Source organism: Podarcis liolepis (assembly GCF_965112155.1).
Source record: "Podarcis liolepis genome assembly, chromosome: 13".
Taxonomy (NCBI): domain Eukaryota; kingdom Metazoa; phylum Chordata; class Lepidosauria; order Squamata; family Lacertidae; genus Podarcis; species Podarcis liolepis.
The window spans coordinates 15,732,942-15,754,899 of NC_139573.1; the positions used below are offsets into that span (position 1 = coordinate 15,732,942).

Below are 21,958 nucleotides of genomic sequence, written 5' to 3' on the forward strand. Positions count from 1 at the left end.
CTGATTTCTCTGCACATATTATTCCCTGCATGTTATAAAATTATACTTATCCTTGCCTTATCTATCTATCATGTTATCAACCAATAAATTTGTGTATGTTTATTCAAAACCTGCCAAGGAGTCTAATTCATTTTGCTGTCTCTTTAAATAATTTGTTAAAAGTTCCCATTCTTCCTTAAAGCCACAGTGGTCCTTATCCCACAGTTTGTATGTCAATTTAGCCAACTGCATAGCTCATCAATTTATCTTGCCATTGTTCTTTCGTTGGGATTTCCTCATTATTCTGTATTGGGAAGTTTTTAATGTTTGATGTTTTATTCTGTTTAATATTCTGTTGGGAGCTTCCGAGAGTGGGCGGGGTATAAATAATAAAGTTTTATACTATTATTATTATTATTATTATCATCATCATCATCATCATCATCATCATCATCACCATCATCATCATCTGGGAAGAGGCAGGGTCATATGAGGAAGAGGAGACAGTGGGGAAAGAAATAGGGAGTCTGGTGGGTTGGAGAGAAAACAGAAAGGTATTCAGTCTGTGCCTCTAGCACCAGGGCAGGTTGGGTCTCCAGGTGTTTTTGGACTACAAACTCCCATCCCTAGTTAGCAGGACCAGTGGTCAGGGGTGATGCACACATTCCCTTATAACGTACTAAGTAAATTTCCCAACTTGAATTTGTATCAGAGATTTAGTATTTTTATTATTATCAGCAGCCCGATTAACAATAGCCCAATACTGGAAACAACCTGCAGTTTTATAAGAGTATATAAAGAAGATGAATAAATGAGCAAAATAGGTTAATTTGGATATGCAGAAGATATTAAAAAAAATAAATTCAAGGAACCACAGAAAGAGGGGGAAGGAAATCAAGTTTTGAAATGTCAAAATGATTGTAAAATTAATGAAGTGTATAAAATTAGTGAAATGTATAAACTTGAAAAGTATAAATAATTTTTTAATTAAAAAAACAACCTACAGAAATCCCCATTGAAATCTGGGTAAATAATATTTGGAATATGGCTCTATCAAGATGCCTTACTTGCCACAGAAGGGTAATTTAAAGGCACTTCAAGAATAGACTCTTTTGGCAAGACTTGGCTTCCATTCTTTTCCTTTATAAATGAGACAGAAGATGCTTTTATTCCACCGACAACACAGGAATCTCTGCGGAGAGGATACTTGAATTGATAATACATAAATAAACACCTTGCTTGTCTACTGCATATTAAACTTAATGTACCACCAGACAAGTTACTGTGGGTATATGTTGTTCTTGTATTTACACAAAAACCCATGAAAATTATTTGGAGGAGGAATAAAAGCATATTTGAACAACATTCCTCTTTGTTCAAGCTCTTTGTCACAGAAGTTTCGGGACAAAGTATGGTCATCTTTGGAGTCTGTGAGATTGAAGTCTGGAATGCTAGTTTTAGATACCAACTTCGCAGCAATTCTAGGCCTGACTAAATGTTTGGCTATATGATCCCCATACCCTAGAGATCCAGAATTAGTGTAAAAAAAACCCCATTTTTTAATTATCTGGAAAGAACAGAGCAGTGGAGATAATGGTGTCAACCCTAATACTAGGCAAGGGAAAAAAAGATACTCTGCCTTTAAATTTTCAAATGACTCATCATGCCTCACCCCAGAGTGGGAGGACTCTGTTATGAATGGCGCACGCTTCACATCTCTTTTATGGCTGAGGGTATATTGCTAATCCTCTCTGGCATTACAGATTTTGAAAGGTTCCATTCATCTAAAGACAAACATTAGTCATTTAGCCCCACAGGAAGTGGAGCAAAGGACTCTCTATCTCTGTGCGGTGCTGACTCAACCCATTCTCTCCCCCCATGACCCAGGACAGCAGAAAGAGAAGTCCAGTGTGTTACAGCAGATGGAAGAGTCGCCAAATGACTCCACTTCACCACCTCCTGCCCCAAATTCCTCACTTCAGTTGTGCAATATCTGGCACTCCCCAGACTGCAGTTGGGTAACTGTCCACGTGCTCCTTGGAAAAACATAACATTATCGTCTGCAAGGTGGAGCCCTTGAAAGACAAATCAACCCACTCATATGGACAAGCTGGAACGTGTGCAGAGGAGGGCGACCAAGACGATCAAGGGTCTGGAAGCCTAGCCTTAGTATGAGGAACGGTTGAGGGAGCTGGGCCTGTTTAGCCTGGAAAAAAAGGAGAGTTGAGAGGAGAGAGAATAGCCATCTTCAAATATCTCAAGAACTGTCACATGGAAGATGGAGCACGTTTGCTTTCTCCTGCTCTGGAGGCCAGGACTCGAACCAATGGCTTCAAGTTGCAAGAAGAAGGAGAAGAAGAATTTGGATTTGATATCCCGCGTTATCACTACCCTAAGGAGTCTCAAAGCGGTTAACAATCTTCTTTCCCTTCCTCCCCCACAACAAACACTCTGTGAGGTGAGTGAGGCTGAGAAACTTCAGAGAAGTGTGACTAGCCCAAGGTCACCCAGTAGCTGCATGTGGAGGAGCGGGGATGTGAACCCGGTTCACCAGATTATGAGTCCACCGCACTTAACCACTACACCACACTGAATAAACTTCAGGAAGAACTTTCTGTCGGTAAGAGCTGTTTGACAGTAGAACAGACTCCTATGAGACGTGGTGGACTTTCCTTCCTTGGAGGTTTTTGAACACCTGTCATGTATGATCTAGTTGAGATTCTTGTGGGGTGGAGACTTCATATTGCTTTTCGGATGAACCCACTAGTTTCTCTTGAAAGGATCTGGACAGCAAAAGCCTGGTGGGAACAGGAAGGCAAGACCCAAAATACCAGCAAAGGATTTAATCTCTGTTGATGGCTGGGTCATGAGTGTTAACTATAATTTTCACAGGGGTTCTGGCAGAACCAAGCAATCTGGTTCTCATTATTGCAAATAAATATATTTTCCTGCACCAGTAGAGTAATAAGAAAGTCCTGGCTAAATAAATCACTTGAAGTTACATTAAGCTACTAAGAACATGGATTTATCATTGTTCCTCTCCACTCCCCGCCCCTCCCCCCAAATAAATCCCAGTACATTTTTTCCCATTTGCTTCTCAAGAAAAGGTGAGAGTGCCCACAGCGATGGCTGGTGCCCATTGGGGCTGGTAGGGTGGAATGCAGGGATGCCAACTGTAGGTGCAGCCAAAGCCAATGAGAGGTGGAGCCAACCACTTTTCACCCCACACTCCTCCCTGTTGAGTTGGGGGGGGGCAGTGCCTCATATACCCTCAAGGACCAGCCATGTGGGGCTCATCTTGAGCTATGTCCAGTCTCTACCCCTCAATATCTGCCACCTGAAGGAGCCGCCGTCTCTCTGCCTAATGTTAGGGCCGGCCCCGACTGCAGAGCATCAAAGTGGCAGGGCCCCACAACAGACTAGATGTGTTTCAAGGAAGGACCAAGACTTGAAGGTGGTCAAGAAAGCCAGTATCAGAGCCAAAAGGGTGGTGGCATGGAGAAAAATCCTGAGCCTCAAAAACAATGTCCTGCACCAAAGCTGTTTTTGCTTTATATTTGGGAAGAACAGGTTTACAGGTTCCTCTGCTTCTTGTCTTCCACACCCCAGATCTCTTTCCGCTGTGAAGAATTACCTCCTTTTCACAGCACCTGAGATGGAATGAGCACTCATACAAGCAGCATATTGCTGGCGTGTTAAGATGAGCCACACACAAGACAAAGCAGGTTTTTCCTGCCTGTTTTATCTTTCTGTCTACCCTGCCTCCTGGCACACTGAGTTTGAACACGAATCCAAACTGGTGGATTCCTCGGAATTTGGCAAGTTAATCAAAGGCTTCCTAGATCCATTTCCTGCCGTGTTAATCAAAGTATTGTCATCGCGTTTATTAACTAGCCTTCACCAGAAAGTGCCACAGCAGGTTACAATTTGGAATTAAAAATTAAGCACAGCTGAAACAGATTGCTGTCACAGGAATTGGGTGGGTCTTGAAAACACACATATCAGATGCCAAAGAGATGCCTTTTCAGCACTGGCCAAAAGATGTGTGGGGAAGAAGCCAGATACACCTTTGTAGGGAAAGAATTCCACAGAAAATGTCTTCTCCTGGTCCATTCCCACCCCTCTGCTGATCTTAACACCTGGGAGGGTAAGGAAGGGACCAGTCTTTTAAGATATTTCAGGACTCCCATTTCAGAATCCGATTGCATTTCAAACATGTCATTTTCACTTGCAATCTTTTTGGCATTTAGGGCTGCACAACTGAGGGCTTATGCCTGGGTATCTGAGAAGGCAGAATTTTGCTGTATTGGTGGGGGGGAAGCACAAGAGTTTAAAGATGTCAGTCCCAATGGAGCTCAGGTGAGAAGACCTGGCGAAGCCACCAGCCGCTCTGCGCTTTCGTCATCCCCGTTTGCAGAATAGGAACATTTTAAAAGTCTGACTTCAGGCCTATAAACTTTGCACCATTTCCGCCATATGCATCCCTCCCAAAGGGGCTTGTCCACACAGGTCTCCAGTTTCAGTAAAACAGCAGCTGTCACATTTAGGCCTCATTGAGCTCAGGTGAGATTTTTACCAGCTCCACCTGGTGAGGCATCTCCCTGCTGATATGCAAAAATTTCCACCCACCTATAATCTACGCAGCTGGTAGATTGATGTGAACTGTTTTGATCCTCCCCTGTTGCTAGGTTCCTACACTGCAGTAACCAACCACAGCCAGTGCTGGCGTCTGAATCAAAATATAGGTCGATCTTTGCCATGCCAGAAAAGGAGCACCAGGGAAGACTTCAATAGCCATGTTGTCTTGTCACAGAGACTATAGGCTAGAACAGAGGGGGGTGGTTGTGGCCCTCCAGATACTGATGGACTACAATTCCCATCATTCCTGATCACAGGCTATGTTGGCTGATGCTCATGGGAGCTGGAGTCCAGTAACAGCTGGAAGGTCACAGGTTCTCCATCCCTGGGCTTGACTGGGAATGTTTACTAAGGAGCCAAGAAAGCATTTAGTCAGTCCATGGATTTCTGCTTGTGGATTAGATGAGCCTTTGGGTCGCCCCTTCCAGCTCTAGGATTCTATAATAGGATTTTTCCACCACTCCCTTCCCTTGCAAGTCCCCTAAATCTAGCGTGGGGATTTCTTCAAACCCCCCGCAGAGCAGATCTGGGAACAGAAAAATTGTGCAAGCAGGAATCCTTGCGTAGATGGGATGCTTACGTAGAGATGCACTGAATACGAGCCTAAATGCTCAGTTTAGGCAACAGGGGGAATTATGGTGCAAAGCATGCAAGCCCACATGGGGGGCATGATGCCTCTGAAAACCAGTTGCTGGGAATCAGATCAGGGGAGAGCTGGTGTTGCGCTCGGGTCCTGTTACAACCATCTGGCTGGCCCCTGTGAGAACAGGCATCAGCTGGATAGCACCATTGGTCATGGTGTCCAAACTTTTTCCAAAGAGGGCCAGATTTGATGAAGTGAAGGGCCATGGGGGCCGACCAAAGTTGTTGGTTTTTCTAAATGTATTTTTATCAAAGATTTTCTTAGTTTACAAAAGTATGTGCAACGTCTCTCTCTTTTTTCTCCAAGTAACATTTTTTACAGATCAGCTTCATTTGTTGAGACATTAGGAAGAAGGGGGGAGGGGGGAGATGGGGGTGGGGTCGGGTGGCAATGTTTCTATTTTACTTAATATATGTGGGGTTTTGTGTCAACGTCGCTTATGCAGGTTCTGTGCTATTCACTTGCGTTCCTTTGGTTGTGAGAGAGATTGGCCTAGGGTGTGGTTGTTTGTTTGTGATTGGCTGTGGTGATCTTTGTTTTCATGTGTGTGTGAGAGTGGAGTGGGTGGGTGTTTTGGATCAGGTTAGCCATATTGATTTGTATCTGACCAAAGTTGCTAACCTTCTTTTAGGATTGAAGAAGTTGTTGACCTTTTTTTAGGGTTGGAGTTGTTGAGGCTTTTTTAGGATTTTACCCCAGGAAATAAACTGCCACAGGGGCCAGATTAAACCGACCGGCAGGCTTTAGGCCGGATTAGGCCCCCAAAATGGACTTTGGACATGCCTGATTTCCTCACTCGCCGACTGCGATGACACTGGGAGAGGATCCCGGCTGAAATCCTGGAGCTGCCAGTCAGTGCCACTCAGGATTACGCCTCTGAAACAGACTTTGGACATGCCTGGACTTAGAGCATGGTGCCGATAATGACAAGGTTGCAGGTTTAATCCCCGCATGGGGCAGCTGCATATTGCAGGGGGTTGGACTAGATGCTCCTCAGGGTGCCTTGCAACTCTATGATTCGAGGAAGCTGAACGAGATCGGCCAATGGCCTCATCCAACAGGGCCCTTCTTACACGCTAGTAATCCTACAGGAAACAAGGAAAGACACAATACGAACACTGCACCACTCCGGCTTTTTATAAATCACAATTTTAATAGAAAGTTTAATGACAAAAATCATCACGAGATGGCACCATCGCTTTGGAGAAAATCCACCACACACAGCCAGCAGCACTCAAGACTCAGACTAAAGACAATGTACACACAACAGACACACACAAGAATCCATTTCAACTCTGACCTCTGAATCTTCAGAGGTGTGTTTTCTATCTCCACCCAGCTAACCTAGCACAGAAAGCATCCGAAAATCAACCCTGCGATCTGGCCAAAATCCCACCCCCCACCCCCTTTGTAGGAAAATGCAACTGGGGGCGAGGTTACCCTTGACAGACTAGGAGAAAGAAAGAAAGAAAGAAAGAAAGAAAGAAAGAAAGAAAGAAAGAAAGAAAGAAAGAGGACATCATTGGTTACTCTTGATGCCACAGGAATAGCTGAACCCAAAATAATCTCAGTTCAAGTAAACAAGGCCCCAGTTTAATGTTCCAATGCAGTCCTGGGCTGCAGAGTTTTCCTAGTGGGCCACAATGAACCAAGCAGGAAGGTCACCTTTGCTATGCAATGTTCACGGTTCCATTGGGTGGGGGGCAGAAGAGAGATCTCTGCCACCGCCACCCCAATGTAGAATTCTCATCTAGACAGGCGTGTTGAAAACAAGTAACATCATCTAGAGCTCAGCTTACGTAAACGAGGCCTCAAGGCCTGCTGCACACAGGGGAAGACGGCTGGTTAAGGCACTCCTGGAAATCTGGGGCACCCTCATCTTGGTGAAAACAGAGCCATCACCACCCTACGTTTTCGGCCACACTGCATCCTCCGGGACTGGAGACTCTCAACACGGCAGAGCAGCTCCTGAGGAAGGGAAAAGTCTGGCTCCTCCGTAGCGAATTTGGCGCCAAGGTTTCATGGGAAGAAATGGCTGGTGGGCTGGCAAGATGGCAGCTTCAGAGGCCTTCTTGGTGACTAGGCCTGCCTGCTGCAGCCAAATGGAAGCCACCTGAAACCATCTTCATATGAGACTCACACACAGGTCAAGAGCAGCCGGCCAGGCAAGTTAGCAGAGGGTGCAGGAACTCCCATTAGCTCAGTTGTGCATGCAGAAGGTCCCAGGTTCAGATCTGATTTCAAATCCAGCTGGAGACAACCACTCCACTTGAAACCCTGGACAGCCTCTGCCAGTAAGTGTGGACAATACTGGGCTAAAGGGACCGATACTCAATACAAGGCAAGGCAACTCCCTAGGCTTCCAACTCACCCCTCCAGAAGGGGATCCACAGCTTCTGCATGGAGAGGCGGGCACCGAGGGGGGGGGTTGTCCTGAGCCATCTTCCACATGGCAGCCACAGAAGAAGAGTTTGGATTTGATATCCCACTTTATCACTACCCTAAGGAGTCTCAAAGCGGCTAACATTCTCCTTTCCCTTCCTCCCCCACAACAAACACTCTGTGAGGTGAGTGAGGCTGAGAGACTTCAGAGAAGTGTGACTGGCCCAAGGTCACCCAGCAGCTGCATGTGGAGGAGCGGGGAAGCGAACCCGGTTCACCAGATTACGAGTCTACCACTCTTAACCACTACACCGCACTGGCTCCCAAGACACACCTTCACCTGATGGGTCACGCTTGCAGGAAGGCAGGCGTTTTAGACAGAGCCAGGAAAGAGGTCCCAATGCGGAGGAATGGCAGGGAATTGCAACTCCCCGTCAGCCAAAGGCCAGAGACGATGGGAGTTGTAGTCCAGCAACACTTCCTTATTGCCTTCCTTATTTAGTTTCCTGCTTGGCAGGGGGTTGGACTCGATGGCCCTTGTGGTCTCTTCCAACTCTATGATTCTATGAACACCAGAAGGGCCCATAATTTCTGCATATCTACTGAGGGCGGTTCAGGGTCCAATCCCTGCCATTTCCAGTTAAAAGGAACCCTGCAGAAAACTTCCCCCCAAGATCTTGGGAGATGCACCCCAAGGTCAGAATGCACAGCGCCAAGCTAGACAAGCCCCCTTGTCAATATTAAGACAGCTCCTTCTGTAAGGTGGCTGCCACCAACTTAGATGGCTTTCAAAGAGGATGAGGCAATAATTTATGGAAGGTAAGGCTGTCAGTGACTGCCAACCACATGGGCTAGCTAGCTTATTCCTCTGCTGCGAGAGGCAACAGGCCCTCGAATGCTGAGAATCGCTGTTGCGGGCTTCCTGTAGGCATCTGATTGGCCGCTATGGGAACAGGATGCTAGGCTGATCCAATAGGGCCCATCTTACCTCCTTATTCCCACCCACTTTTCCCCGCAGCAGGGCAATCCTCTCATACGATCCAACACTTTCAACACACTTTTTATAAAAGGCAAAGCGTGCTATGGCTGCGCTGCACATTTGGCACTCTCTCCCGTCGTCAGTAAACTTGGAAAAAAGAAAACGCGCTTACATGGATGCTCGCCCCTCAAACGGTGTGAGGAGAGAGGTGTCCGGTTCTCAGGCCATGAGGCAAAAGGAAAACACAGTGAGGGGTCAGGAAGGCGTTCCCTCAGCCCGTCCCAAAGACAACAGGAAATGGATCCACCTTTTAGTGTTGTCGGCTGAGGTTGTTACCTGAACAGCTTTCATTCCTGCGTCCTGCAACACACCCGAACAGGAGGGGCAGGGCTGTTGCCTAGGCCACCCTCAGACCTTTTTTGTAGAAAGTCCAAACACCAGCTCAACCCAGCTGGTGCTTTGAAAAAAAAAGGAAGGAAGGAAAAAAGCAGGCACTGCGGTGACGTTCCCAGCCAGAGTCGCCAAGAAGGCCGTGAAGAAGACCCAAGCGGGGCTCAGACTTTATCGCACCCGGCCGAAACGGAACAGGAGGAAGACAGCAGAAGGGAGAGGCAACTTTTTCAGGCGTCCTGCAGGTCTGGAATGTCAGAGAGGATCATGGGAGAGCCCAGCTGCAGTTCCTGCTGGAGGGATTCCATGTCGGCGGGGTTCATGCGGTGGACTTCCAGCCAGTCGGCGAGGAGGGAGGCCGAGAGCGGGGCAGAGTCCCCTTGACTAAGGCAGGAGGAGGAAAGAGGGGAACAGGTGAAGGACAAGACAATGGGCGAAGGACAAGACAAGGCAGCTGACCAAAAGTGTACCATTTTGCATAATGCAGAGGGCTATTCATGCAGGAAGGAGGGGATACAAAACAGTGTAGCCCTGAGCAGTGTAGCGCCCTCTTTGGGGTGCCTGGAGCACAACCCTTTTTGGCGCATGGGAGATGCCGTAGGACAGGGTTTCTCAAACCTGGGTCTCCATCCCTAACTGGAAAAAACAGTGGTCGGGGAGTCCAAAAACAGCTGGAGACCCATGTCTGGGAGATCCTGCTCTAGGACAATGTTCTTCAACCTTGCGCCTGCAAAAGAAAAATGTTGCCGGACTACAACTCCCATCGCCCCTGACCACTGGTAAAGGACGATGGGATCTGTAGTCCAAAAACATCCAGAGGCTAAATTAAGATCAGGGCTTCCCAAACTTTGATCTGCATGTAAATACACAATTTTTAAAAATCATACACTAACTAGCATGGTGCATTGCAATTGCTACAACCGGCAGAAAAATTGTTAATAGGTCCACCAAGACCCTCAGCAATTTTCAAGTGGTCCATGGAGTAAAAAGCTTGGGGCCTGCCAATTTAGAGCACCTGAATAGTCAGGGCACCACCCCTTTTCCTTTTATTGCCTCTTTAAAAGTTTGGAATTTCTATATGCGTTGGAGCACCCTCTATAGGAGGGAAGGGGAATTTGCAGTTCTGCAGGTGTCATTTGACTAAAGCCCCCATCATCCCTGATCACTGGGCCATACTGGCTGGGGCTGAGAGGGGAGGAGGAGACTGCAGAGAAGCAGAACGAATTTGTCTTCACAGCTGAAGATACAGGGCAGATCCCAGGGCCTGTACTAGCTTTTGCAGGAGGGGAATCCCATCAGCAGGAAGGCTCTAGTGAGCAATAGCACTTCTTTTATTCCTCTAGAGAAGTCGCACTTTGTTAACTGCTGGCAAGGAAAGAACACAGGGGCAGGATACTGAGCAAAATCCATATATTTCAGGTTACTATGCTACGAATCCAAATGAGACAAGTTGCACTGATTTTGGTCAGAGAAGGGGATGCTGAGAGAGGCCTTGGCTGGGGGGGCAGGGTATAAATAAAATTTTATTATTTATTTATTTATTTATTATTATTATTATCATTATTATTATTATTTCTATATGCAGAGGAAGTCTGGAGTACTGGAATGTGTAAGCAATACGCACTGTCTGTAGCTAGGGAAAAAGTCTGAAGTGACTAATAATGTATCATTCCAAGTGACAAGACTTCTAAGCTTTAATTTAAACCACAGAGTTATCCATCTTAGAATTCCAAAGCTAAAGGTCCCTTCGCTTTAGCTCTCAGCTGCCTGGCCCTCAGTGATGTCAGAGCAGGTAAGCCAATGGTAGCTGACCAATCTGTGGCCACACCCCCACAGCTCCAAGGTCTTGAAGGAATAGGTTGTGAGCCTGCTAGTGAACATCTGTGAGCAAATGGCCCATAGCTCTGTTCCACTTACAAGCCCAGGCAAGCAACTCTTACCTCTCTCTGTTCTCCCCAACCATGTCAAAAGATTGGTTCAGAAATTCTTCCAGGTCAAATCCAACCCCATAGCCAGCCCCACTGCCTTTTGGGGTGCCAGAGAAAACAGGGGGCAAGAGGTCTTCCACCTGGAATCAAGAAAACAGTGGATTCATTCCTTGTGCAGAGATCAGCTTATCGCAGGTCGTCATCAGGAACCAGCAGAGATCAGTGGACAATATACACAGTAGCAGTCAATTTTAAGTTCTATGCAGAGTACACCCACTGAAATTAAAGACTAGCATGACTAAGTTAAGTCCACTAATTTCAAATGGGTCTGCTCGGAGTAAACTTTAGCTGAATACCATCCACAGTCCCCTCTGCCAGGCTACATAGAGCCAACAATATTTTTAGTTTATTTTTATCACATATGTATACGGCCCTACATCTGTAAATCTCAGGACAGTACACAACATAAAGCTACAATATAAAAAACACAGAATGCATAAAAACAACCATACAAACCGGGGTCCAAATCCAGATAATTTAGTTGTGCTTAAGATCCATTGAAATAAAATCAAACAGGGAAAATTGGCTGCGGCGATTAAATACTATTAATACTAAATAGTATTAATTTAGTCAACACCAGTGTTCTATGGATCTAGGCTACAGAGAATTTCGTTAGTGCAAAACGTTGGCAGCATGAAGATAAATTCAACAGTGTTAATAAGTTTTGATGGGAGCAATAATGAAATTCTGAATGGTTTTGTTTATATAAAATACACAGGGATTTATGCTATGCAAAATGAACCATGGAAAGAGAAGAAGGGAAGTCATTGGTATTTTAAGGTTGTTTAAATGAATGTTCTAAATTGCAACACAGAAAATTTAATAATAATAAAGTAATAAACAAGAGAGAGAGAGAGAATTTAGTTAGTGCAGCAGCAAGAGGGCGACTGGCATGGATCAAATGAGCTCTTGAGGGGCCGCCTGGAAAAAAGTCAGGTGGCCATGACCTCGTTGCCAAGTGACCCCCAGTTTCTCCAAACACCAAAAACAAAAAGGATACCCCCCCCCCCATTTCTCTAGAGAGCAACTAGCAAGAGCATCCCCTTCAGCATACAGAAAAAGGCATCACCTGGGATTTAGACAACTGCTGTGTCACCACGTTGATATCCGGAGGCTCCGACGGCAGTCCCGGAGCCATGTGGGGCTGGGCAGGTCCCCCGGCTTCGTCCCCAACCAAACCCTGCGGCGGCAGCTCAGGCTTGCCCCCCACCTCTGCCAGAAACAGGGGCTGCTCCGCACCGGCCCTGGGTCCGTAGCTCACAGCTTGTTCCGGAAGAGTACCGCTAGGGGGCGCCACCTCCGGCTGAGTCACCGGCAGCTGCCCGGCCACAGCCCAGTTTTCAGGTGCCTGGGAGACGCCGCTCCAGGCGTTGAGGGCCGCCACGCCATAAGGGCCCTGGAAGATCTGCCCGGAGGTGTACTTGACGCCTAGGAGGCACTCTGGTTTTGAGGGGGCGGCTTTTGGACACGCCGGGGCAGTGACCAAGAAGGGGGCCGGCTGCGCTGGGAAGAAGTGGACGACGTTGGCGCCGGAGCCCTGGACAGGGGCCAGCTCCGCCCCCACAGGCACGAGAGTCAGCTTGGGCCCACACAAGCCAGGCACCCTCTTGTCCGGGAAGGCGAGGAAGTCAGCAGGCGCGCCGCCGGAAGGGGTCGTGGGGACGTGGCTGGCAGGGGGCGGCTGAGGCGGCAAGGGGTTGGCAGGAGGGGCCTGAGGCAGGATGTGGGCGGCTGCGTTCGCCTGAAGCGGGACAGCAGACCCGTTCTGGAGCAGCTTGTTCTGGTTACGGTCCACCATCTTGGTCCACCTTTCCAGAAGGTTCCGGTCGTTCTCGGTCAGCATTCCCTTCCGCTCCCGCTCCTTCTCCTTCTTCTGCTTCTCACGCTCCTTGGCTCGCTCCTGGCGCCGCTTACGCTTCTCCTCACGTTCACGCTGGCGCTCCTTTGCCGTGACCGGTCTGCGGATATCAGGCGTTTCGGGCACCGTAGAGGGCGTATCTGCAGAAGAAAGGGAGAGATTGCGGGAAGTGGATAAACACCCAGCCTTTACTGTTGCCCTGCATTATGCAGCCGCTACGTCTATGCTCAGCGATTCAGTTTCACCTGTGTATCATAGAATTCCAGATTTGGAAGGGATCCTGAGGGTCATCTAGTCCAACCCCCTGCAATGCAAGAATATGCAGGTGGATTGAATTGGAATTGAAACCACAACCTTGCCATTATCAGCACCACACCGTAACCAGCTGAGCTAACTTTCCATGCTAGGAAGCTTATGCTTGTGGAAAATGACTAAATTTGTGAATTCCACCAATAGTCCAGCTCTGCAGGAATCACTTCATACAGGGCTCATCTTTGGAAATATCCCACAGGTCACCAAGCCTACCCGTCCCTTCATGACAGGAGCTGCAGTCCACAACATCTGGAGAGTGTTAAGCAGGGGGAAAGTGGCTTAGAGGGTCCTGCTGCCCATCAGCCCCTCCCTTTCTCTGCCTCCCAAAACAATTGGGAAGACTCTGCTCTCATAGGGGAACATTTCCCCCACAAATGTGAAGATCTGGTTTTCATCTTGGGGTTTCCCCAGAAACATCTGGTTAGGCCTGGTGGAAACAGGGTGGATGACAGATGAGATCAGGGATGGGGACTGTGTAGTCTTCGGGTATTGTTGAACTACAAGTTCCATCAGCCCCAATTAGAGTGGCGAAACCCTAAACAGCCTCGGCCCAGTATACCTGAAGGAGCGTCTCCACCCCCATCGTTCAGCCCGGACACAGAGATCTAGCGCCGAGGGCCTTCTGGCGGTTCCCTCATTGCGAGAAGTAAGGTTAAAGGGAACCAGGCAGAGGGCCTTCTCGGTAGTGGCGCCCGCCCTATGGAATGCCCTCCCTTCAGATGTGAAGGAAATAAGCAGCTAGCTATCTTATCTTTAAAAGACATCTGAAGGCAGCCCTATATTGAGAAGTTTTTAATGTTTGATGTTTTATTTTGTTTTTAATCTGCTGGGAGCCACCCAGAGTGACTGGAGAAACCAGGCAGGTATAAATAAATTATTATTATTATTATTATTATCATCCCCTCTCACTGCTACCTTGCAGCAAACTGCTGCCTTGAAAAGCTTGGGAAATGGACGTAGCACCGAGATAAAGCCTTGCATGCAGAGGTTTGAAGGTTCAATTCCCAGCATCTCCAGGCAGGGCTGCAAATGTCCCGCCAGAAACCCTGCAAAGCCGCTGCCAATCAGTAGAGCTAATCTTGACCTAGATGGACCAATGGCGTGGCTTGATATACGTCAGCTTCCTTTGCTCCAAACCCTTACCTCTGGCCTTGTGCCGGAGAGTCGATGACAAAATGGCCGCCCGGAGGGCAGCCTTGGTGTCGTCTGAGATAGCGCCTTCCCGCTTAGGCGGAATGGCGGCTGGAGCGCCCTCTTCAGCCTTCACCTCTGGCTGCACAACGGCTGACGGCACCGGCGGAGAGGTGAGGTCAATCGTCTCCGTCAGCAAGTATGGCCCGGGAGAGGCCATGGCATAGTCTCCGTCTCCAGCCCGAGGCGAACCGGCGCTGGGCATGTCGACGTCGCGGCAGCAGAGGAGCAACGCCTGGCCGCCTCCGCCGACAACCGCCTGCTTCAGCGCCGGCTTGAAGCTGATCTGCCGCCGAATGCCTTCCCGGCGCTCATGGAAGTCGTTGATCTCGGCCACAATGGCCTCCTTGATCTGCTCCTTGGTGAGCACCCGCTTGTCGAAGTCGAAGTCGAAAGCCGGGACGCAGTCGGGCTCGTCGTCCGGGTCGTGGTACTTGGCCAGGAAAGGGTAGTTGAGCGCCTCCACCACGGAGATCCGCTCGCGGGGGTCGAAGCGCAGCATCTTGGAGAGCAAGGCCAAGGCCTTGCGGTCGGCGTTCTGGTAGAGGCTCTCCCAAGGCACCGGCTGGCGCGATGGCAGGCTCTGGACGTAGGCGCGCACGCGGTCGGCCCCGATAGAGTGGACCACTTTGGCCGGAGGGGTTCCCAGGACCGTGATGATCAGCTGCAGCTGGTGGATGTAGTTCTTCCCCGGGAACAGCTGCTTCCGCCCCAGCATCTCGGCGAAGATGCACCCGACCGACCACATGTCGATGGCTTCGGTGTACTCGTGGAGGGAGAGCATCAGCTCCGGGGCCCGGTACCAGCGCGTGGCCACGTACTCGGTCATGAAGTACTTGTACTCGTCGGGCTTGGTGCAGAGGCCACGGGCCATGCCGAAGTCGCCGATCTTGAGCTCGCAGTTCTCGTTGATCAGGAGGTTGCTGGGCTTCAGGTCCCGGTGGATGACGTTGGCCGAGTGGATGTACTTGAGGCCCCGGAGGAGCTGGTAGAGGAAGTAGCGCACGTGCTCCAAGGTGAGGGGCTGAGAGGAGTGGATGATCTGGTGCAGGTCGCTCTCCATCAGGTCCAGCACAACATACCTGGCCAAGGGAAGAGCAGGCGTGGTCAGTCAAGGAGAGAACCTGAATATTGCTCCACCACAATATTCACTGGGGGCGCCTTTTGGCCAGACTGTCTGTCTCTCTCTCTCTCTCTCTCTCTCTCTCTCACACACACACACACACACACACACACACACACACTTTTCATGTCATTTTTTTAATATAAAATTTATGTATTTGGTTTTTCAAATTAAAATTTTACATATATCAAACGTAAATCATAAAAACAAGATTCCAAAGAATCTCCTGGACTTACTTACTCCCCTTTGTGGGTCCTATTATTAATCCTTTCCTCCCACATCTCTTAAGATAATCCAAATCCTTTACCTCTTCCATTATTTACAAAATTCCTTTTCATATCATTTTTATTAAGTCTCCAAAAATGTTTCAAAGCATTTATCAACATTTTTAAAAAACATACAAAGTTTCTTCTTGACTTCCCACCTCTTCTTTCCCGATGTTTGTTTTTTATTCCTTTTTATTAGCTGTTTTGTAGCACATCTATTTGTATTGTCTAAATCCTGCTACCATTAAATCTTTCAATAATCTACTGCTTATATTTCAAATCCTGCAAGCGACTTATTTTTTCCTATTATGATTTTATTGTAATTTTACTGGTGTTAGCCACCCTGAGCTCAGCTCTGGCTGGGGAGGGCAGTGTAAACATAAAAATTATTATTATTATTATTATTATTATTATTATTATTATTATTATTATGGTGATAATTTGATAGATCAGTGGTCTTCATTCTTCCTTAAACACTTCGTCATTATGTCCTCTTGATTTGGCAGTTAATTTTGCCATTTCAGCCTAGTCCATAGTAATGAGGATACTGGGAGGAAACTGAGATTTTATTTTTTTTAAGGGCCGCCACCCTTTATCCAGGAAAAGAATAGCACTTACACAGATTTGAATTCCGCATAAGGCACAGAGGGCTTAAGGATGTCCTTGATGGCGATGATGTTGTCATGCTTGAAATGTTTTAGGATCTTCAGTTCGCGCAAAGTGCGCTTGGCGTTCATCACCACATCAAAAGCATTGGGGATTTTCTTGATCGCCACTTGCTGGCCTGGCACGGGAAGAGCAGGGGAAACAGGTTCAAAGCGTTAAATCAGAAAGGGATACGTCTCATACATCCGGACGCGTCACTCACCTGCTCTTTCCCTCCTTCCCCTGGAGTGCATTATGGTATTTCTCCCCCTCGCAACAACCCTGTGAGGAAAGCTAGGCTAGGCTCAATGCACCTGATGTCTCCCACTAAGGTTTAAAACCAGCCCCCTCTGCTTCACACCCTGAGCCAAATTAGATGTGAAGGGGCAGCCCAGTTTACTTTGACATGTGATTGTCTTGTTCACGTATGGCATGTGAAGAATTGAGAACTGCTCTCTTTTGTGGGGGAACATCCTTTGATTTTTCGATTTTTAAAAATTCATTTCTGATAACAGTTTACAGAAAAAATAAATAAAAATTAGTTTAAACATGGCAAGCTGTTACAATGGTAAATGAAGAAATATTTATTTTTTGCATTTCTATCCCACATTCCCTTGCAAAAGTAGCTCAAGGTGGTGTACATGGTTCTCCCCCTCCTTCAATCCTCATTTAATAATTTAATCCCCACAACAGCCCTGTGAGGAAGGTCAGGCTGAGAGGCAGAGACTGGCCCAAGGTCACCCGGGAGCTTCATGGCTCAACCCTGCTCTCTCCCAGGTCCTAGTCTGACACCACACGACAGGATACAGCTATGCAATTTACCGAGTTGATAACATACCAAGAGGAAAGCGATGTGTGGCATATGATCACAAAGGGTACAGTTACAGTTCAGTTTTTAACATCAATGGGTGCATCACCACCAGCCCCAAACTCTGTTTTTATTCCCAGCCAGGCTCCAATGAGTCGAGCCAGAGAGAAAAGAAATCTCTGGGGCATCACAGCGCAGAGCAGCCAATCAGGACAAGGCCCCAAAGCCTCGATAGTCACCTGGGGGACTCAATCCGGCCTTACTGGGCAAGGCCAAAGGCTTACCCCAGTCAGACAGTGGACAACCAGGTGTCTAGAGAACCAGAACCTGAGCACAAGAGCATTCTTTCCACTTGTGATTCCCATTAACTGGTATTCAGAGGCAGACCGCCTCCAACTGTGGAGGAACAACATAGCCCCTGTGGAGAGACTTATTTGCACCCATCCATTTGCAGGGGCCCCACCTCTGCGCACAGTTAGAGACCAAACAACGGCATCCTCTCAGCTTCCATCCAGCCCTGGCACTTTCCTCCCTCCCTTACCTGTGTCCTTGCGGCGTGCCGAGCTCACCACGCCGTAAGCGCCGGTGCCAATCGTCTCGATGACCTCATATTCGTCCCCCACCTCAAAGGTGACGTCGAAGGAACGCGCCTTCAAGATGGCCAGGTTCTTGGCTGCCACCGTGGCCTGGTGAGCCGGCTCCGGCTTGGCTTGGGCCCGAGACGCTTCCTCGCCATCGTCTTCGATCGGTGGCTCAGCCATGGTCTGTGGGCTCCTGTCAGAAAAGGCGAAACGTGTTTAAGGAAGGACCACCACCCTCCTTAGCAAGGGGCACCATCTACCATCCCCCTTCTCCACCACATGAGATACAGCAGACAGTTAAAATAATAATAATAATAATAATAATAATAATAATAATAATAATAACAACAACAACAACAACAATTGTGCCCCCCCATTTGACTGGGTTGCCCACTCTGGGCGGCTTCGAGGTGTTGGCATGCAGTTTCCAGAAAGAATCTCATTTAGCTCCTTCATTGCACAGCTTTTGACACACAGTGAAAGTATTTACTGATTAACATTTGTTTATTAAGAAATACTGCTATACAGCCTGCCTCATCAATTCTGGAGGCCATGTACAGCAATGTCCAAATGGGTACAAAAACATTATAATACGGGGCAGGGGGGTGTTCGTGTGTGTGTGTAAAACTGTAAGACTAGGGCACAGTTAAAATGGTAAGGTACCAGCAAAGGCCGCAGACATTAAAAACATTTAAAGCAGACATTGGCAGTCCTGAGGTCATTCAGGAAGATGGGAACGATATCACTTCGCTAAATAAATTTGATAGACAGAAACAGATCTGCGTTTTTAAAAAGACACCTGAAGATGACTAATGTGTGCGTTTGTCAAGGGAATGGTAGTCCCACAGCGCAGGAATCACAACAGGAAAAGTCCTTCTGCTATGACTGTTTACTGCACTTCCATGGCAGTGATGCAACCAGGAGGGACTCATCAGTTGATCATAATGATCATGTGGGGCAGAGGTAGGGAAGCTCCAGCCCACAAGCCTAATTAGGCCCGGAATGGGTCACAATTTGGTCCCAAGGCCATCCCCACCCCACCCACACCCTCCTATCACACACTTGACATTGTAAGTAATTTCAGGTGTGCAGCAGGTAAGGACACAACAATCGGATATTAGCACAACCCCTTTGAAGTTTGGCAGGGGGTACCTCCACTCACTCATCAAGGTTGTGCAGGGATTAATCCAGTTCCTCACTCCTGGTGTAGGAAAACAGGGAGAAAGGTATCCTGGTCCCAAGATATTTAGGGCTTTCTAGGTCCATACCAAAATATCCAACATGACCCAGTAGCTTGGGGGCAGCCAGTATAACTGCTTTAAGCGTGATATAATATGTACAGTAATAATATTTCCCAGTAAGTAGCCAAGTGGCTGCATTTTATATCAGTTACAGCTTCCAGACCAGCCTAAAAAACAGTCCCAGACAGAGCGTGTTAGTGATACTGAGAGGCTTTGTTTTTTAAAATATGCTGCTCACGTTATGTGTTCCAAACGTTTTAATCAGCATTTAACCGTTTTATATTTTTCCAACTCAGGGTCCTTGATGAACAGAAAGAACTAGATTTCAAATATATTGTCATGTGCCAAGGTTAGAGATATCAGCTACCCAATGTGGTTTATTTCCCCCACCCCCGGGCAAGTTGACTTTAATTGCTATAGCTGTCACCTAGGCAAAATATATTAAGACAAGACAACAGTACAGTGATTTGAAAGACAGACAGCAGGGAATAATGTGTGGAAGGCAAACAAACAATGGCAGCTGCCATTCTTTTTAATTTCATGGGACAGAGAAAAACGATTAGGGGGGCAGGTTGGGGGGAAATGCCAGCCGGGTGTGGGATAAGCGAGGAAGGGGGACATTATGGGATGGTCAGAGCAAAGACATTATTCCCCCACCCGACATGTGGTGGAATGCTGCGAATGGGGGAAAGGGAAAGATGCCAAGGAGAGCATCTTAGCCCATCACAACCCCCACACACACCGGAAAGTAAATGGGAATGGAGGCTATTATGGGATAGAGAGGAAGAGAAAGGGGCTGCCCCTCCATATCTCCCTGCAAACCAGCTGCGATAAGGATCCATCAGAAGCGAGCAGAAGTTGGGGTTGGAGATGTCAGTAAGGAAGAATAGGGAATATTACGGAATAGAAAAGGAGGGGCTGTCTTCCGCCATGCAGTGGGTGGAGGGGAGGGCGGAGAGAAGGGGAGATCTGAGTTGGGGGGGGCGTGCATTTCGAGGCTTTTGGTCCTCGGGGGGCGGAAAGGGGAAAGAGGAGGCGTATCGAGCGGAAGAAAGGAGGAGGAGAATAACAATAGTAGTAATTTTATTATTTATACTTCTGATGGGGAGAAAGAAGCATTGTAAAGGCAGGAAGGGATCTTGCTCTGGAAAGGCTGAACCCTGAACGCCTTCGCCGTGCTTCTTAATGGAGGGGGGGCGGAAAGAAGGGAGGGGGGCAATGAAAGGTGCTCGCTCACCTGCCAGAATGCAAGGGGAGGCGCAGCAGCCCTCCGGCGGACTTGGGCGGTTCCCTCTCCGGTCCGCCACTCCCTCGCCCTGGCCGCCGACACCTCCTTCTTACCTCGCCTCCCCCAGGGTGCCCGGATGTCACCACTCCGAACCCGCCTTGGCCAATCAGAACGTGGGAGGGCGTGGCCTCAGCCGGCGAAGATCTAAGCGGCGGCTCGTCCCAAAAAAAAGAAAAAAAGGAAAATCCCGCCTCGCTCGCTCCATTGAGCCAATCGCAGAGCGGCAGAGAGATGGAACCACTGAGAGGTGAGAGATTGGGGGAACCAAATAGCGGGGGCGGAGCCAAAGCTCTCCTCGCACCTGGAAGCAGCTGCATTGGCAGGAATCAGAAAAGGCGTCGCTCTATTTGCTGCGGATTTTGGGAGCGACACGAGGACCTTTGTTTTCTGCGTGGGGAAGAAAAGCCGCTCCTAAGTCCATTGGCGGTGCAGTAATGGGGGAAAACTTCACCGGTTGGACTTCTGCCTGTCCGGCAGGTGTTGGCAGCTTTTCCAGGGACTATGCGGATCCACTCGGGGCAGCAGGGCAGGGAAAGCCCCGGTGCAGAGGTCTGCGAGGCAGCAAATCTTGCCATTCTGCTTCCCCAACTGAACTGCCTACGTGTTTAATAATAATAATAATAATACCCCGGCCATCTGACTGGGTTTCCCCAGCCACTCTGGGTGGCTCCCAACAGAATATTAAAATACAATAATTCATCAAATACTAAAAGCTTCCCTAAACAGGGCTACCTTCAGATGTCCTCTAAAAGTCAGATAGTTGTTTATTTCTTTGACATCTGGTGGGAGGGCATTCCACAGGGTGGGGCGCCACTACCAAGAAGGCCCTATGCCTGGTTCCAATGACAGAATAGCTGTGCTATCCGTGGCTGTTTCTTCCTAATGGTTCCCTGCCTCACTGCCAGGTGTGACTATAATCTCAACAAATCATCTCAAGGTTATAGGTGTGGGGGTTTTTTAAATATGCATGTAAACTGATTATCACTGACCATATTTTCAACTCCCACCTTACCGTTTTCTCTCTTACAGTATCTACCAATTTAAGATTTCCCTTCAGGCATAGGGTGAAGTGGCCTTGAACCCATGAAAGCCTATCTATGAATCGTACCAGTCTTTCAGGCGACACAAGATGTCACCTCCCCTGGGATGAGGGATGGACTGTGAAACCGCTCTGCGAATTATAACTCTGCGAGGGCAACAGAGAGTCTCCTACCAACCTACAGCACTCTTAAATGACAGTTCCCAGGACACTTTGGGGGAAAGCCAGGACTTTAGAGCAGTTTGCTGCTTTAAACGCAATAGTCTGGAGAAGGCCTGCATTACTGATTGCGCCTCTGCAGTGAGAGTGACTGAATGACCCAACTCAGTAGAATTAGCCACTCCCAACAAATGCCGACTGGAAAAATGGAAGCAACGTCATCCTCCTCAAGTGGAAGCTTTGAGCTCACAGGAAGCCTAGAATTTATTAATTTACCACAGTCAAGAAAATCTACCGTTCTTGCCCCACTGAAGCTTTGGAACAGCTTTTGTTGTTGCTGCTTAATTCCCTAAAGCAGTGGTTTCCAACCAGTGTGCTGTGGCACCATGGGGTGCCTTGAATGATGATTGGGGTGCCACAAGCAACACTGGCCTCTATCCCTCTTTCC

The 21,958-nt window shown here is 48.1% G+C and overlaps 1 protein-coding gene across 2 annotated transcripts in view; it reads right to left on the minus strand.

Annotated features, from left to right (window-relative positions):
* MAPK7 (mitogen-activated protein kinase 7) overlaps window positions 1–20,384 on the minus strand; it is a 35,321-nt gene extending 14,937 nt beyond the window's left edge. The window contains exons 1-8 of one of the 2 annotated variants that reach the window (XM_083470736.1): window positions 20,262–20,359; window positions 17,744–17,976; window positions 16,368–16,533; window positions 14,313–15,442; window positions 12,069–12,997; window positions 10,952–11,079; window positions 8,216–9,395; window positions 6,394–8,119 (exon numbers count right to left, since the gene is read on the minus strand). In XM_083470736.1, coding sequence (XP_083326862.1) covers window positions 9,242–9,395; window positions 10,952–11,079; window positions 12,069–12,997; window positions 14,313–15,442; window positions 16,368–16,533; window positions 17,744–17,963 — 2,727 coding nt within the window. In that variant the 5' untranslated portion in view covers window positions 17,964–17,976; window positions 20,262–20,359 and the 3' untranslated portion in view covers window positions 6,394–8,119; window positions 8,216–9,241. Of the gene's footprint in view, window positions 1–6,393; window positions 8,120–8,215; window positions 9,396–10,951; window positions 11,080–12,068; window positions 12,998–14,312; window positions 15,443–16,367; window positions 16,534–17,743; window positions 17,977–20,261 lie in introns of those variants that run through there. The other variant, XM_083470735.1, reaches the window with a different exon arrangement.
* Between the last annotated feature and the right edge of the window lie 1,574 nt (window positions 20,385–21,958).